Source organism: Eptesicus fuscus, chromosome 1 (assembly GCF_027574615.1).
Source record: "Eptesicus fuscus isolate TK198812 chromosome 1, DD_ASM_mEF_20220401, whole genome shotgun sequence".
Taxonomy (NCBI): domain Eukaryota; kingdom Metazoa; phylum Chordata; class Mammalia; order Chiroptera; family Vespertilionidae; genus Eptesicus; species Eptesicus fuscus.
This window is the reverse complement of record NC_072473.1, coordinates 31,400,346-31,414,801: the sequence shown is the minus strand read 5'-3', so window position 1 is coordinate 31,414,801 and position 14,456 is coordinate 31,400,346. Positions and strand designations below refer to the sequence as shown.

The 14,456-nt window shown below is 39.5% G+C and overlaps 1 protein-coding gene across 2 annotated transcripts in view; it reads left to right on the top strand.

Moving 5' to 3' along the window:
* APOOL (apolipoprotein O like) overlaps window positions 1-13,422 on the top strand; it is a 125,781-nt gene extending 112,359 nt beyond the window's left edge. Inside the window, exons 7-9 of one of the 2 annotated variants that reach the window (XM_008157198.3) lie at window positions 4,857-4,970; window positions 5,163-5,280; window positions 12,869-13,422. In XM_008157198.3, coding sequence (XP_008155420.1) covers window positions 4,857-4,970; window positions 5,163-5,280; window positions 12,869-12,957 — 321 coding nt within the window. In that variant the 3' untranslated portion in view covers window positions 12,958-13,422. The remainder of the gene's footprint in view (window positions 1-4,856; window positions 4,971-5,162; window positions 5,281-12,868) is intronic. The other variant, XM_054721008.1, reaches the window with a different exon arrangement.
* The last annotated feature ends 1,034 nt before the right edge of the window (window positions 13,423-14,456 follow it).

Here is a 14,456-nt window from a genome sequence, read left to right as displayed (position 1 = left end):
CCATTTCATCTTGCTGTTTTTGGAGATTTCTCCTATTCTTTCATTTGGGACATGTGTCTTTGTATTCCCATTTTAGCTGCCTCTTTGTGTATGTTTCTATGTATTAGGCAGATCTTCTGTGTTTCCTAATCTTGACAAGGTGGCTTTATGTAGTAAGTTTTATTTGGGACCCAGTAGCACAGTCTCCTTGATCACCTGAGCTGGGTGCTTCAGAAATATCCCTTTGTGGGGTTTGTGAGTGCTCCCTTTTTTAATTGAGTCTTGATTGCTTTTGGCTTATTCATGCATGGGTCTGACCTTCAGGATGGCTGAGTGTTAGAGTTAGCCCCGACCACAGTGTACAGGCTGCTATGCAGGTGCTGACCACACCAAGTGGAATTCACCTCAGTAGGGACTGGTGCCTGCTGAAATTTCTTTTCAATATGCCATTTATGAAGCTAATTGGACCCTGCCCTGATGTTGTCTGAAGTTGGTCATTGTCTTATTGTTTTTGGAGCCTCTTGGGAGGTATTCTGGTGCAGAGCAATATCAGACACTGCTTGTGACTGGCTCTGAGTAGCCTATTTGATGCTACAAAGCAGTCCACAGTTTGTGGGTGCCTCTACTGGGCCTGTGTGTGCATTGGAAGGACGAAGATAAGTCACCAGGTAGGGGTGAGTTGTGTTCACCAGATTGATAGTTCAAATTCAGTGCCAGTGCTTGGTTTGAGGCCACTCAGAAAAGTCACAAGGTATACCAAGTCTAGCTGCCACCTCCAGGTGCCAGCAGACCTTTGTGGTGGGATAGGGTCTCAGAATCATCAGGGTGAATCCTACAGAGTTTATCAGGTCCAAGGAGACCAAGATTTGGCTGTGTGAAGGGAGGGCTCTGCACTGATCGGATGTGTAAGGGAAAAATTTCCCCCATCCTAAAGCCACAAAACTCAATCTTCCCCAGATTCTGCCGATAGCCCAAGCTTACCAGGGCAGGGCTGCTTGGAATCATGAGGGTGGAACTAGTAGACCTCCCATGAGGGAGTGGTGCTGGTCAGTCTTGTGGGAAGGTTGAGGTAGTGGCCCCCAGCCCAGAGCCACACTATTCAGTTTGTCTTGGATTATTCCTAGAACTCCTGGGGAGCCCATACTCATCAGGGCAGTGGCCACAGGATTAGGGAGGGTAGGGCCACCCAGAGCCTAAAGTGTGGGGCTAGAGTATCTCCTGTGAGGGGTAGGCACCTGTCAGGTTCACCAGAAAGCGTGCATAATGGGCTCCACCTCAAAGCCACAAAACTCACTCACTGACAGCCTGGTCTGTCCAGATCTCTTCACCCAACCTGGGCAGCTGACACTTCCACAAGGTGATGCTCTACAGGGTAGGGCAACGGAGAGTCTAGAGGCTAGGGCTATGCATTCCCCTAGGCTGATGTCCTAAGGAAGGAAGTGTTCCACCCAAGAAAGATGTTTTCTGTGGTGTGGGAGATGGACTCAGCACAGGGGTTCTGGAGGCTGGCCCTTCAGGACTCTCCCCAGAGCCACAAAACCCAGTATCTCCTCACTGGAATCTAGTCTGCTCTGCCCTCCCTCAGCTGGAGCCCAGGATGAGTGGGTGTGAATGAGATTTTGTGCATTGGCCCTTTAAGAGGGCACCTGTGTCCCTAGCAGACTCCAAATCTCCCTGGTGGACATAATTCCCACCGAATTTCACAGCTAGATATATGTGGTTGCTTCTTCCTGGCTCTGGTGCTCTGGGATGGGAAGCCTGGCTTGTGGTTCAGACACCACATTCCTCAGCATACCTTTGCAGGTGAGATATCCCTCCAGAATCTCAGCCCATGCCCATGGGAGGGGGGAGAAGCAGCCCTTTACACATCTCTGCCCTTTCTACCTGTTTTGATATGGCTTCTTCTGTAAATTCTTGAGTGTAATACATCTGTTTAGATAGTCTTCAGTTGGTTAGTCGGGTTGATTGTTCTATAATTTAGTTGTAATTCCAGTTTGATCATAGGAAGTGGTGTGCGTGACTCCCATCTACTCTGCCTCCATCTTGGATTGGGCTACATTCCATTTGTTTTAAAATGCTATGTGTGAATGTATATAATTCTATATAATAAAAGCTTAATATGCTAAGTGCCCAGTCATCCGGTCATCCATTCAACCAATCAAAGCATAATATGCTAGTGATATGCTAAGGCCACTCAACCGCTCGCTATGATGTGCACTGACTACCAGGGGGCAGATGCTCCAACCAGTAGGATAGCTTGCTGCTGGTGTCCGGCCCGATCAGGACTGAGCGAGACTGGCCGGACATGCCCTGGAGCCCTCCTGCGGTCCCTCCCTGGCTGGCCAACCTCCTGCGTCCCTCCCCGGCCCCGATCATGCACCATTGGGGTCCCTCAGCCTGGCCTGTGCCCTCTCACAATCTGGAACCCCTCGGGGGATGTCGGAGAGCAGGTTTTGGCCTGATTCCACAGGCTAGGCCCAGGGACCCCACTGGTACACGAATTCGTGCACTGGGCCTGTAGTGTACATCCTATCTAATAAAAGAGAAACATGCAAATTGAGCGTACCTCCTCTACGCCCACAAGCCACGCCCACCAGCCAATCAGGAGTGAGTATGCAAATTAACCCAACAAATATGGCAGCGGCCATGGATCTGGAGCAAGCAGGAGGCTTGGGTTCCCCCCAGCGATGGAGGAAGCCAAGCTTCCCACCCGCCCTGGCTGGCCCTGGCCTCTGCTCAAGGCTACAAAGTTTCAATTATAGAAGATAAATAAATCCCAACAAAAATTACAGCAGCCACGAAGCTGGAGAGAGCAGGAGGTTTGGGTTGCTCCCAGCAATGGAGGAAGCCAAGCTTCCCATCCGCCCTGGCTGACCCTGGCCTCCGCTCAAGGCTACAAAGTTTCAATTATAGAAGATAAATAAATAGCAGATACCAGGGCCTCCGCTTGGGTCGCCGGGGGACATGGTCAGCCTGCAGACCACCACAGGCCCCTCGACCAGGCTGCCCCATGCCCCAAGGGAACCCCCACCCTGATCCGGGACACCCTTCAGGGCAAACCAGCTGGCCCCCACCCATGCACCAGGCCTCTATCCTATCTAATAAAAGAGTAATATGCAAATTTATCATCACTCCAACACAACATGGCTAACCCCATGTGGTCAAAGATGGCTGCCCCCATGTGGACACAAGATGGCCATCAGGGGAGGTCAGTTGGGAGGGACCAGGCCTGCAAGGGAGGGCATTTGTGGGCAATCAGGCCAGCAGGGGAGGGCAGTTGGGAGGGACCAGGCCTGCAGGAGAGGGCAGTAAGGGGTGACCAGGCTGGCAGAGGAGGGAAGTTGGGGGCGACTGGGCCTGCAGGGAAGGGCAGTTGCGGGGGGACCCAGGCCTGCAGGAGAGAGCAGTTGGGGGGGACCAGGCCTATAAGGGAAGGCAGTTGGGGGGGGACCAGACCTGCAGGGGAGGGCAGTTAGGGGCAGTCAGGCTGGCAAGGGAGCAGTTAGGAATCAATCAGACTGGCAGGGGAGTGGTTAGGGGGTGATCAGGCTGGCAGGCAGAAGTGGTTAGGGGCAATCAGGAAGGCAGGCAGGTGAGCAGTTGGGAGCCAGCAGTCCTGGATTGTGAGAGGGATGTCCCAGATTAGAGAGGGTGCAGGCTGGGCTGAGGGACACACACCCCCATGCACGAATTTCGTGCACTGGGCCTCTAGTATAAGAGTAAAAATTCAGGAAGAATATACACACAACAATTAACAAAGCTAAGCTTACCTGGGGGGAGGAAGAGTACTTTCTTTATACCAGTGGATTGATTGATTTTTCTTAAATGTAGCATGTACTTAGCAAAAATAATAAAAATATTTCTACTTAATGAAAGAAAACATAGTTTTAAAAAGTCTGTTTATAGAAATTGTAATTTTGGAAAGCTCCTCAACATCTTTAAAACTTGAATAATCAATAGCTGTTGAAATTACCTTAACTATAAGGAACATAAGTATTGGAGAACAGAAAGAAGGAGTCAGATTTTCAAACAAGAAGAGATGTAAATGAAAGTGTAACAACAGCTTCAAGAATTCAGTCAGCAACCTAGCCTCTGGTTTAGTGTTTGTAGTTCATTTTTTATTTCATGTTTCTTCATAAAAAGAGTATTGTTCTCTGTAGAAATACATTGATGCTTTTTCTTTATGCCTTGAGAAAGCAACAAAAATTTAAACAGAAGCATTAACCTTGTAGCATGTTAAAATCTTTTCTCAGTCAGCTGTTTATTATCTCAAACTATCCTTCCCATACTCCTCTTAAATTGGCTTTGTTTTAAATTCACAGTGTGAATGCTAACTATAAAGTTTTTAAGACTTTATTTTTTAGAGCCATTTTAGGTTCATAACAAAATAAAAAAAATGGCTTAGTTTTAAATTCACAGTGTGAGTGCTAACTCTACAGTTTTTAAGACTTTATTTTTAGAGCAGTTTTAGGTTTATAATAAAATGAAGGTGAAGATACAGAGATTTCCAGTACAACTCCTGCTCCTACACATGCATAGCTTCCTCTGATCCCTTGCTAAACTGGTACATTTGTTATAGTTGATGAACCTACATTGACACATCATTATCACCCAAAGTTCATAGATTACATTAGGATCCACTCTTGGCGTTATACTAACTATACATTTTTTTAGCCTTTTACATGAGGCAAATAACTTTTCATATAAGATTTAGAAAATGGGGCTTGGCTTTGTGTTATATCATCTAGAAATTCATTCATATGTTTTCTGTTGTTTCTAACTTGGGTATTAATATAAAATACCTGACATATATTTTTAACACTTCTTATTTTATCTCTTAAATATAGGTCATTTGTCTCACTTTTTGTTTTAATTAGGTCACCGGGAAAAAGGCATATGCTACAAGTCAGAACATTTATGAAGCGGTTAAATCACTGTGGACAAAAAACAACGAAAAGGAGTCACTTCCTGAACCTAAAGAAAAAATTAAGGTGGAGTTTAAAGGGACCAAAAAGTTTTATTTGGGTGGGTGTTGGCTTGTAATGGGAGTCCTGGACAGAGGTCAACAACAGAATTAGAAAAAGACGAAGGAACATAATACCTTTGCATGCTTTACTTTTATAAGATATTTTATTCTTTTAGTAAAATGATTTACTCATGAGGAAAATCTTTTTGCTAAACAGCTAGAAAGCTCTGCTGAAATAGAAATACCTGCAAAAACAGCTCACAACCCAAAGCACTCAGTGGGTTTGCCAACAGAACTCAGATCTGAAATGAAGACAAAATCAGAATTCACCTCAGGTTTGTTTGTATAATTCAATTTTGTTTTTATTATTTCTTTAAAAATTTTATGATTTTATAATTATTAGTTTGAATTTATTTATGTTTTTCCATATTTTTCTTTCTCATATCTGTAGTCTGTATGTATTTTTAGGGTATGAGGTACTCAGGTACCTGGGACTTTTCTTATTGCAACTGATAGTTCATAATACAGATCTTTTCACTGGGGGTATAGAGTAGCACTGGCAGGTTGGATGAGTGAAACATTTACTATCACTTTATAAATGTGAGCTTTTTAATCAGGTGGAGTAAAATGTGCCTTTCTTCACTCTGTTTCTTTACAGGCTATAAATATGAGCCACATCTACATAGAAGAATATCAACTTTCCATTTCTTGTGTTAGTTATCCCATCAGCAGTCTTGGCTTCCCCCATCAGTTTTATTTAGTTTATATACTGGGAGAACTTTCAACATCAAATTATAAAAATAGCACCAATTATAGTACTAATAACTTTGCTAATATTAGATAATGACAAGCAGTACTTTGTGGAACCAGTTAGTGACAATTATACCTTGTACACAAATACTGTTATAGTTTTACTATGATCAATAAGAAGGTAACAGAGTGTTTAAAGCATTTCAATATGTATTCACAGAAATTCACCAGTCACTGGCTTACATAGGTTTGTCTATCTGTACAGTGTCAATGGTACTAACCACTAAGTTGTCTTACTGCAAAGGAAATAGGACTAAATCTAAGGTAAAGAATTAGGAAATAATGATAATATTTCATTATTCAGGTGCTCTTATTGAGCACCTCCTTTGTGGTGCAAAGAGCTGTAAATATATTGTGATATTCAATCCTCACCCAAAAACAAAACAAAACAAAACCTCTGATGTACATGTAATTGTAATCAGTTTATGATGAAGAGACTGAGACTCGGGGGAACTTAAAAGTACCTTTCCCAAAATCGTATAGTTTATGAGAAGCAGAGTTGTGTTTACAGATTAGATCTACCTGACACCAAAGTTCAAAAATCTTTCCATTGTGTACAAAGTAGCTAATTTAAAACCAGAGTTTAGTTTCTGGTTTCAGCCTCGTCCTTTCTCATTTAATCTTTATAAAAGCTGTTACTAAGTAACAAACCTGATTTGTTTTACACTTTTCCTCTGTCACCTCTCCTTTTTAACCAAAATGACATACAGTTTTTACACTCTCTCTGAGTAATTTACAGTCCACCATATTCCCACAAGTATATAATATATCTAGTAATTTTTCTAAATGCCTGTCAATTCCAGAGTATCTTTGTGAAGTTGAAACATGTTACAGTTTAACAATGGGACCAATCCATCCCTAACCAATATCATTATATATATATAATGATTCTGGAACCCTTTATCCCCCCTCCTATGGGTAACTTGGTATATGAAAAGCATTCTAAGGATACATGTAGAGGAAAGAGATATGCCAGTACCATTTATCCTTATCACATATCATTCAGAGTTGATTATGCAGTAGACCCTTGTGATTCACCATTTCCATCCTTCTACTTTTCACATGCAGTTCCAAAGGTCTAAGACCTGAGAAACAGTAGTGATTATAAGCACAAATTTTAGAATAAGACATGGGTCTGAAATTCTTAAGCCTCAGTCTCTTCATCCGTAAATTGGGGACCATAATAGTGTTTTTCTCACATAGTTGTGAGAATTAAATGCAATAGTGCATGTAAAGCACAAAGTACAATATCAAGCACATACTAATCTCTCCATGAGTGTTAGAAGGTATCATTATCATTTGACTACTGTAATTAGCCATTTGCCAATAAACAAATTTATTTTCATTGAGCACACTTTGGGAGCATGTTAATTAGCTGGGGAAACTAGTCATGGCCATCATGTATCAACTTACAGAATAGATTGGGTGAACTCTAAAACTATATATATAAAATCATGGCTCTGGATATGAGTTTGAGGTTTTTTTCACTATATATATAGGGGATATATATATATATATATATATATATATATATATATATATATATATAAAATCATGGCTCTGGATATGAGTTTGAGGTTTTTTTCCCTATCATCCATATACATTTATGGTGAAAATTATGTTATTTTGGAAATAACAAATTTGGAAATTTGGTGACATTGACCTCTTCAAAATCTGTTGAAAGCAGGGTAAAGTCTCTCATTGTCTATCGAATCAATGTCACTCTAAAGCACATATTGCTCACCACCTATTTTTGTACATTCTACATGCCATAAATGGTTTTTACATGATTTAAATGGTTGAAAAAATCAAAAGAAAACTATTTCTTGACAAGTTAAAATTCGAATCTCAGTGTCCATAAATAAAATTTTATTGGAACACAGTGACATTTGTTCATTTATGTATTATCTGACTGCTTTCACACTGCAATGGCAAAGTTGAGTGATTGCATTGGAGACCTTATGGTTTACAAAGTCGAAAATAGTTACTCTCTGGCCTTTGCAGAAAAAGTTTGCTGATTCTAACTAAGAGGGATGAAGTGTTCCATGTATACATGATGCATCTCCCTCCTTATGATATTTGTCAGGTATTTTTATGGATCAAGAGACTAAGTAGCCAATATCAAAACCTCTGAAGGTCAAAACTGAATTTGCTACAGATTTTTAGTGCAAGGTAGACAGAAAGTCCCCAGGCTTTCCATACAGCTTGGGAGTGCCATACCTGAGGAACAGAGAGGAATCAGAAGTTGACTGGGTTACTAAAACTACAGCTCAGTTCAATGCATTGATTGGATTGAGATGATAAGCCCTTAACCCTTCCTAAGAAAGGAAAAGGGTTCCATAGCAGGTAGAAGATATCATGTGGAGCTTCTACACTTCTTTGATACAGTAGCCACCATACAAACAAAATACTAGACATATAAAGAAGCATGAAGATAAGCCTGACAATAAAAAAAAAATAACAACAGACCCACAGGTGATCTAAATATTTAAGTTAGCAGAAAAGGACTTTAAAGTAAAGGGGATTAATATCTTAAATAGAAAACACAATGAACAAAATGGATGAAAGGATTGAGAATTTCACAGAAAAATTGGAATCTATTAAAAAATCAAGTATATATTCCTGAAGTGAAAAATTTAGTGCCTGAAATTAACTCATTGGATGGGTCTTACAGCTGACTAAATATAGGGGTGGACAAAAATAGATTTATAGTTGTGAGTATGCAAATCACAGAGTTTATTCTTAAATTATTACTTGCTAATTATTGTATTATTTTTTCCCTAGAGGCCCAGTACATGAAATTCATGCACTGGGTAGGGTAGTGTCCCTCAGCCCAGCCTGCACCCTCTCCATTCTAGAGAACAGAAACAGGCCTAAACCAGCAGTCAGACATCCCTTTCACAATCCAGGACTGCTGGCTCCCAACTGCTCACCTACCTGCCAGCCTGATCACCCCCTAACCACTCCCCTGCCAGCCTGATCGAAGCCTAACTGCTCCCCTGCCAGCCCGATCGTGCCCAACTGCCTGATCACCCCCTAACCACTCCCCTGCCAGTCTGATCACCCCCTAACCACTCCCCTGCCAGCCTGATCGAAGCCTAACTGCTCTCCTGCCAACCCGATCGTCCCCAACTGCCCTCCCCTGCTGGCCTGGTCACCCCCAACTGCCCTCCCCAGCAGGCCTGGTCACCCCCAACTGTTCTCCTCTGCCGGCCTGGTCACCCCTAACTTCCCTCCCCTGCAGGCCTGGTCATCCCTAACTGCCCTCCCCTGCCGGCCTGGTCATGCCAACTGCCCTCCCCTGCTGTCCTGTTTACCCCCAAGTGCCCTCCCCTTCTGGCCTGATCACCCACAACTGCCCTCCCCTGCCAGCCATCTTGTGGTGTCCATCTTATGATCACCTGGGGGTGGCCATCTTGTGACCATATGGGTGTGGCCATCTTGTGAGAGAGTGTAATGGTCAATTTGCATATTGCCTTTTTATTATATAGGATACTAGCAACTGTAAATCTACTTTTGCCCATCCCTGTACAAGGGAGGGCTGAAGTAATGAACTCAAATAGAGGTCAATAGAAAAGAGCCCAACTGAAGCAGAGAGAGCAAAAAGAATGGGAAGACTAGAACAAAGTATGAGAAGGTATTTTGTAGGAACTAGTATATTTAAGTATTCCAATTACTGAGAACCTGAATGCTGGATATCATCCCAATTTTATATAAAAGAAACAAAAATAGAATTTCTAACATTTTTAACTTCACTCAGCAATTTATTACTGATCTGTCCCATTTTTTGTAATATAAATGAGATGATATGTAAACTAAATTATTAGTCAACAGATGTCACTAATGGCTATTTGTAACAATAACTCATCACTGTTTTATAACTTTAAACATCTTTATTCCTTTCCCGTTAGCTTTTTTAAAAAGCCTGCTAAAAACTTTATGCATAAAGTGTTTTTGTTAGAGATAAAAAATAAGGAAGTACAAAGAAACACATTATAATGATGGAGATTAAGATTCAAGATGGAGATTTTATGATGGCTATTCCTTTGGGAGGATAGAGAACCTTTGATCAGTTGAAAGGATGCAGAAATTTATAAGAGAGGCGATATTAGCCTTAATTACTCAGAATATCATGAGAATGAATCTTTTAAAAAGGCAGGAATAAAATTACATAGGCTAACTGGTTCTAAACCAGAGGGATCCACATCACAATTATTTGAGTTTTTTGTTTTCTGTTTTCTAAAATTCACTCAAACTAAGAAATATAAGTCAAAATCTCCAGTGGTGGGGCCTCTAAGCAGGTGATTATAGGAAAAGCTCCATAGGGAATTCTCAATGCATATTCCTCTATTTAATAATGTCTGGCATAAGCTATAGGTAAATTAAAAGTTTGAAGCCTTTCAACAATTTTTGAGATGTGACAACCTAAAGGTAAAAGGGCCTTTCACATTTGTGTGAGCTGAATCTTTGACTAGACTTTGAACAAGAACATAAATTGAGAAAATAAATAGAAGTGTTAGGGAACTTAGTCAGTTTATGGCATTTTTAAGCAAATTAGACACATTCAGACTTATATAAAGTATTTGTTACATGCTTATTGTAGTATGCCTGATAAAACTATTTCCTAGTATACTTTTTACTAGCACCGAGCAAAGGCTGCCACAAGATGGCAGTAAAGATACATTTGGGAAGGGAGCAGGGAGAACCACTTAATGTTTTTTGTATGCTATGGACCCCTTCTCAGAATAATGTTTTTTAATACATTAAATAAAATACATAGTAATATATGACCTCCTTAAATGTATTAACCAAAAATATATTACAAAATATCTAATAAAGGCCATAGTTTTGAAGTAGTTGTAAGTGTAAATATTTTAAGATAACTACAACTGCAGTGTAATACGAAAATATCTGTGATTTCTATTAGTGACAGAATCTAAGATACTGTTAATACTATTTTGGTTTGTTTCTTACATTCATAATTGAAGTAAATGTCAATTTTTAATTAGAGGTTAATGAAAGTAAAGATAAATTCCCCCATCCAAGTTCATAGATCACACGAATTCTATCCACAGATCCCCCTAAACTTAAGCACTACATTCTATGGAAAACTGTATCAGTTTCATGGGTAGTGATTACTAATGATCTGGTTGTTTGTAATGTTTTTGCTGGTGAAGTTACATATAGGTATATCATTTTTCTAAAATGGCAGGTGTAAAATAAATCATTGTATATACCTTTATTTCTTATCTTTGTTTTTCACCATAAAACTGGAAATTAAATGTCTGTGGGGAAAAAAGGTGTGTTTCCAAAATGTAGTAAAATTGTTTAAAAACCAGATTTTTAAAAACATATTTAAAATAAAAACTTCCTACAAATATTTTTTCTGATGTCACAAAATATAAAAGTAGTTCTCTCTTGCTTGCTTAGCACACACAGAGTATTATACACAGAACTTTGTGCACATTATTATATTGAATACTAAAAATAATTATATGACATTGTTACTCCTCTAATCTCCATTTTACTGAAGAGCTAAGGTTGTTGTGTTGGGGATCAGGTAAACCTGGGTTCATTCGTTACTCCACCACTTATCAGCTGAGTGACATTGGTCAAGTTTCTTAACATCTCTAAATTAAAATTTCCCTATCTGTAAAACAAAGATAATATAAAGGTATCATCTATCTCTTGGTGGTATTCAGAGACAATGCATGAAAATAACATAGCATCCTGCCTGGCACACAGTCATCTGATCAAAATCACCAGTGATATACGCATTGCCAAATCCAGGAGTCAATTCTCAATCCCACCTCATGCAATCCATCAGTAGCTTTTAACACAGATTATTACCCCCACCTCCTAAAAACAGTCTCTTCACTTGGCCTTTGGGATACCACTTGCTTTTGGTTCTCTTACTTCACTGACTGGCTGTTCCTTTTCAGTCTTCTCTGCTATATTCTCCTAATCGTCTTAACTTCAAAAAATCAGACTATCCAAATGGCTCAATGCTTAGACCTCTTCTCTGAGGCTCTAGATGATCTCATGTAGTTCCTTAGTTTTAAATACTGCATATAGGCTAAGACTGTGAAATTTATAAACCAGCCCAGACCTCTCCTGCAGTCTATAGATTCACATTGCTAGCTGCTTAGTCAACATCTGTACATCTTTAGATGACTATTTAGGAGTTCAAATTTAACATATCCAAAGCTTAACACTTCATTTGCCTCCCCCCAAATATGCTTCTCCTGCATTTTTCCCTATCTCAATAAATGTCAACTCCATTCTTGCAGTTTTTTTAAGTTACAGTGTCTCTCACACAACATATTCAACCCATTTAGGAAATCCTGTCCATTATACCATAGGACTTTCTCCATAACCCAGTACCTTTTCACCACCTTCACTGCTACTGCCCTAATTAAAGCCAATAGAATCTTTCTCCTGGTGTACTGAAATAGCTTCCTAAATGGTCTCCCTTTTTTCCCCCTTTTCCCCCTATAGTCTCTTCTCTCCATAGCTCAGAGTGATATTTAAAAAAACCATATCATGCCATTCCTCTGCTCAAAACTGCCTAGTAGCTTCTCTTCTCACTTAAAATAAAAAATAAAAACCTTATTATGTCTCTTTGTGTCTTAGCATTCCATTGTTTTCTGAACATGTCTCTTATTACTCTCACTGCACCCATCATCACCACATCTTGCCAACTCTGTTTCAGCCCTATTGGCCATTTTGTGGTTACTCAGACATGCCTCAGGTATATTATACTTGCTCTGTTCTGCTCCTATAAGGCATTTCCCTAAGATATCTATGGGCTCACATCCTTATCTCCTTCAATTACACTTTTCTAGAAAGTTTTCTCTGGCCACCCTATTTAAGATTGCAAATTACCCAGGTACTCCATGTGCCCCTCCCTGTTTTATTTTTCTACATAGTGCTTACCTCTATCTGACATATTATTTATTTTATTTAATTAATTGTCTGTTTTACCCAACTTGAATGTTATGTCCATATTGGGAGAGATTTTTAACTTTTTTTCCCACTGATTTATTCCTAGTACCAACAATAAATTTGTTGAATGAATGACTAATTTTTTTTTTCATTTTAATACTTTACCAGGTGCTACACAGTTTATGCCTGACCCCAAGCTCATGGATCATGGACAGTCCCATCCAGAAGATGTAGATATGTATAGCACTAGAAGCTGAAATAGTCTACGTAGAGAATTACAAGATGTGTGAAGTTCCAAATGTTAATGAAAGAAATCATATAATGGGTAATTGTGATGAATAGAGCATAATTTAAAGCAAATTTATCCCATACATCTTCTAATGTATAGTTTGACCAATCAAGGAAGTGATTAAAACACAAACAGAAAATACAATCGAAACAATATTAAATGATTGGTGAAGAGGCAGAGGTAGTAGTATTAAGATGCATTTGATGACTTAAGGATGTTTATAAACAAAAATAGAGTAAATATGTGAACAATTATGAGACTAAGATCTGAAAAAAATGTATGTACTTATACACACATATATTTGCTTTAGCTTTTTCTCACTATCAATTCCCAACTTGTGACATTAATGTCAGCTAAATTAGAATGGTTTGTGGAAGGATATTTTCTCTATCCTTCTCTTTTTTCATTTCCCAGAGCAGGAATAAAATATCCATATTTTATGACACTTGGGCTTGGCTTTGTTTTCTTAATGTTGACTTCTCTTAAATGTCCAAAAACACCTGTAACTATTTAGGAGGACCATATGCTCCATGGGACCTCCAATGCTGCTTAGCAGACCTTCTACTGGTTCCTAGGTGGTTTCTTATTCTGTTCCTCAGGAGAGGTTATTACAGACCTTTTTTTTTTTTTTTTCAGACCTTTTATTCTCAAGTCTCCTATACCTGCCAAAGATGACTGTGTTTCCTATTACATAGAGGGAAAAAAACACATGCATTATTAGTCATGACCATTCCCAACTTTTTCTCATCTACCTTTAAGACTTACCTCTTTTCAGCCATGCCATCCCCCTTTTCTAAGGCTAATGCTTCTATTTGGGTTCCTAATCTCATTCCTTCCATTTTGTTTCCAATACCATATTATATCTTCAGTCTTTGGGTCTCTTTTCACTCAATTATTCCCCCTCAACCTCTAAATAGTTTCTGATCTTCTTTAAGAAAAAAAAAAAGTAACTAAAACATTTCCCTAACCTTGCCTTTATTCTTGAGCTACATTTTCTTTCTATAATTGTCATATTTCATTAAAAAGTAATTAATGTCACTTTCTTACTTCCTCACTATCAATTCCTAACTTATGACATCCTGACCTTTATACTTACTTGAATTTTCTGTAATTATCCGCTTTTCACCGACCACTCCCTCTTTGAAACACACTCCTTCCCTTTGCTCTCTGTCATTCCTGCTTCTCTTGTTATTCTTCATTCTTCTCTTGCTCTGAATCCCTTAAATGCCTAGGTTTCTCAGGTTATATTCCTAGTCTTCTTTTTCTCATTCAATATGCATTCTAATTTTTTTTTTATTAGTCCTCACCCGAGGATATTTTTTCTAGTGACTTTTAGAGAGAGGGAGAGGGAGACCTGGATGGAGGAAGAAGGGAGAGGGAAGAGGAGAAAAACGTTGTGGATGTGAGAGAGACACATTGATTGGCTGCCTTCCATATGTAACCTGACCAGCAACCCTGGTACGTGCC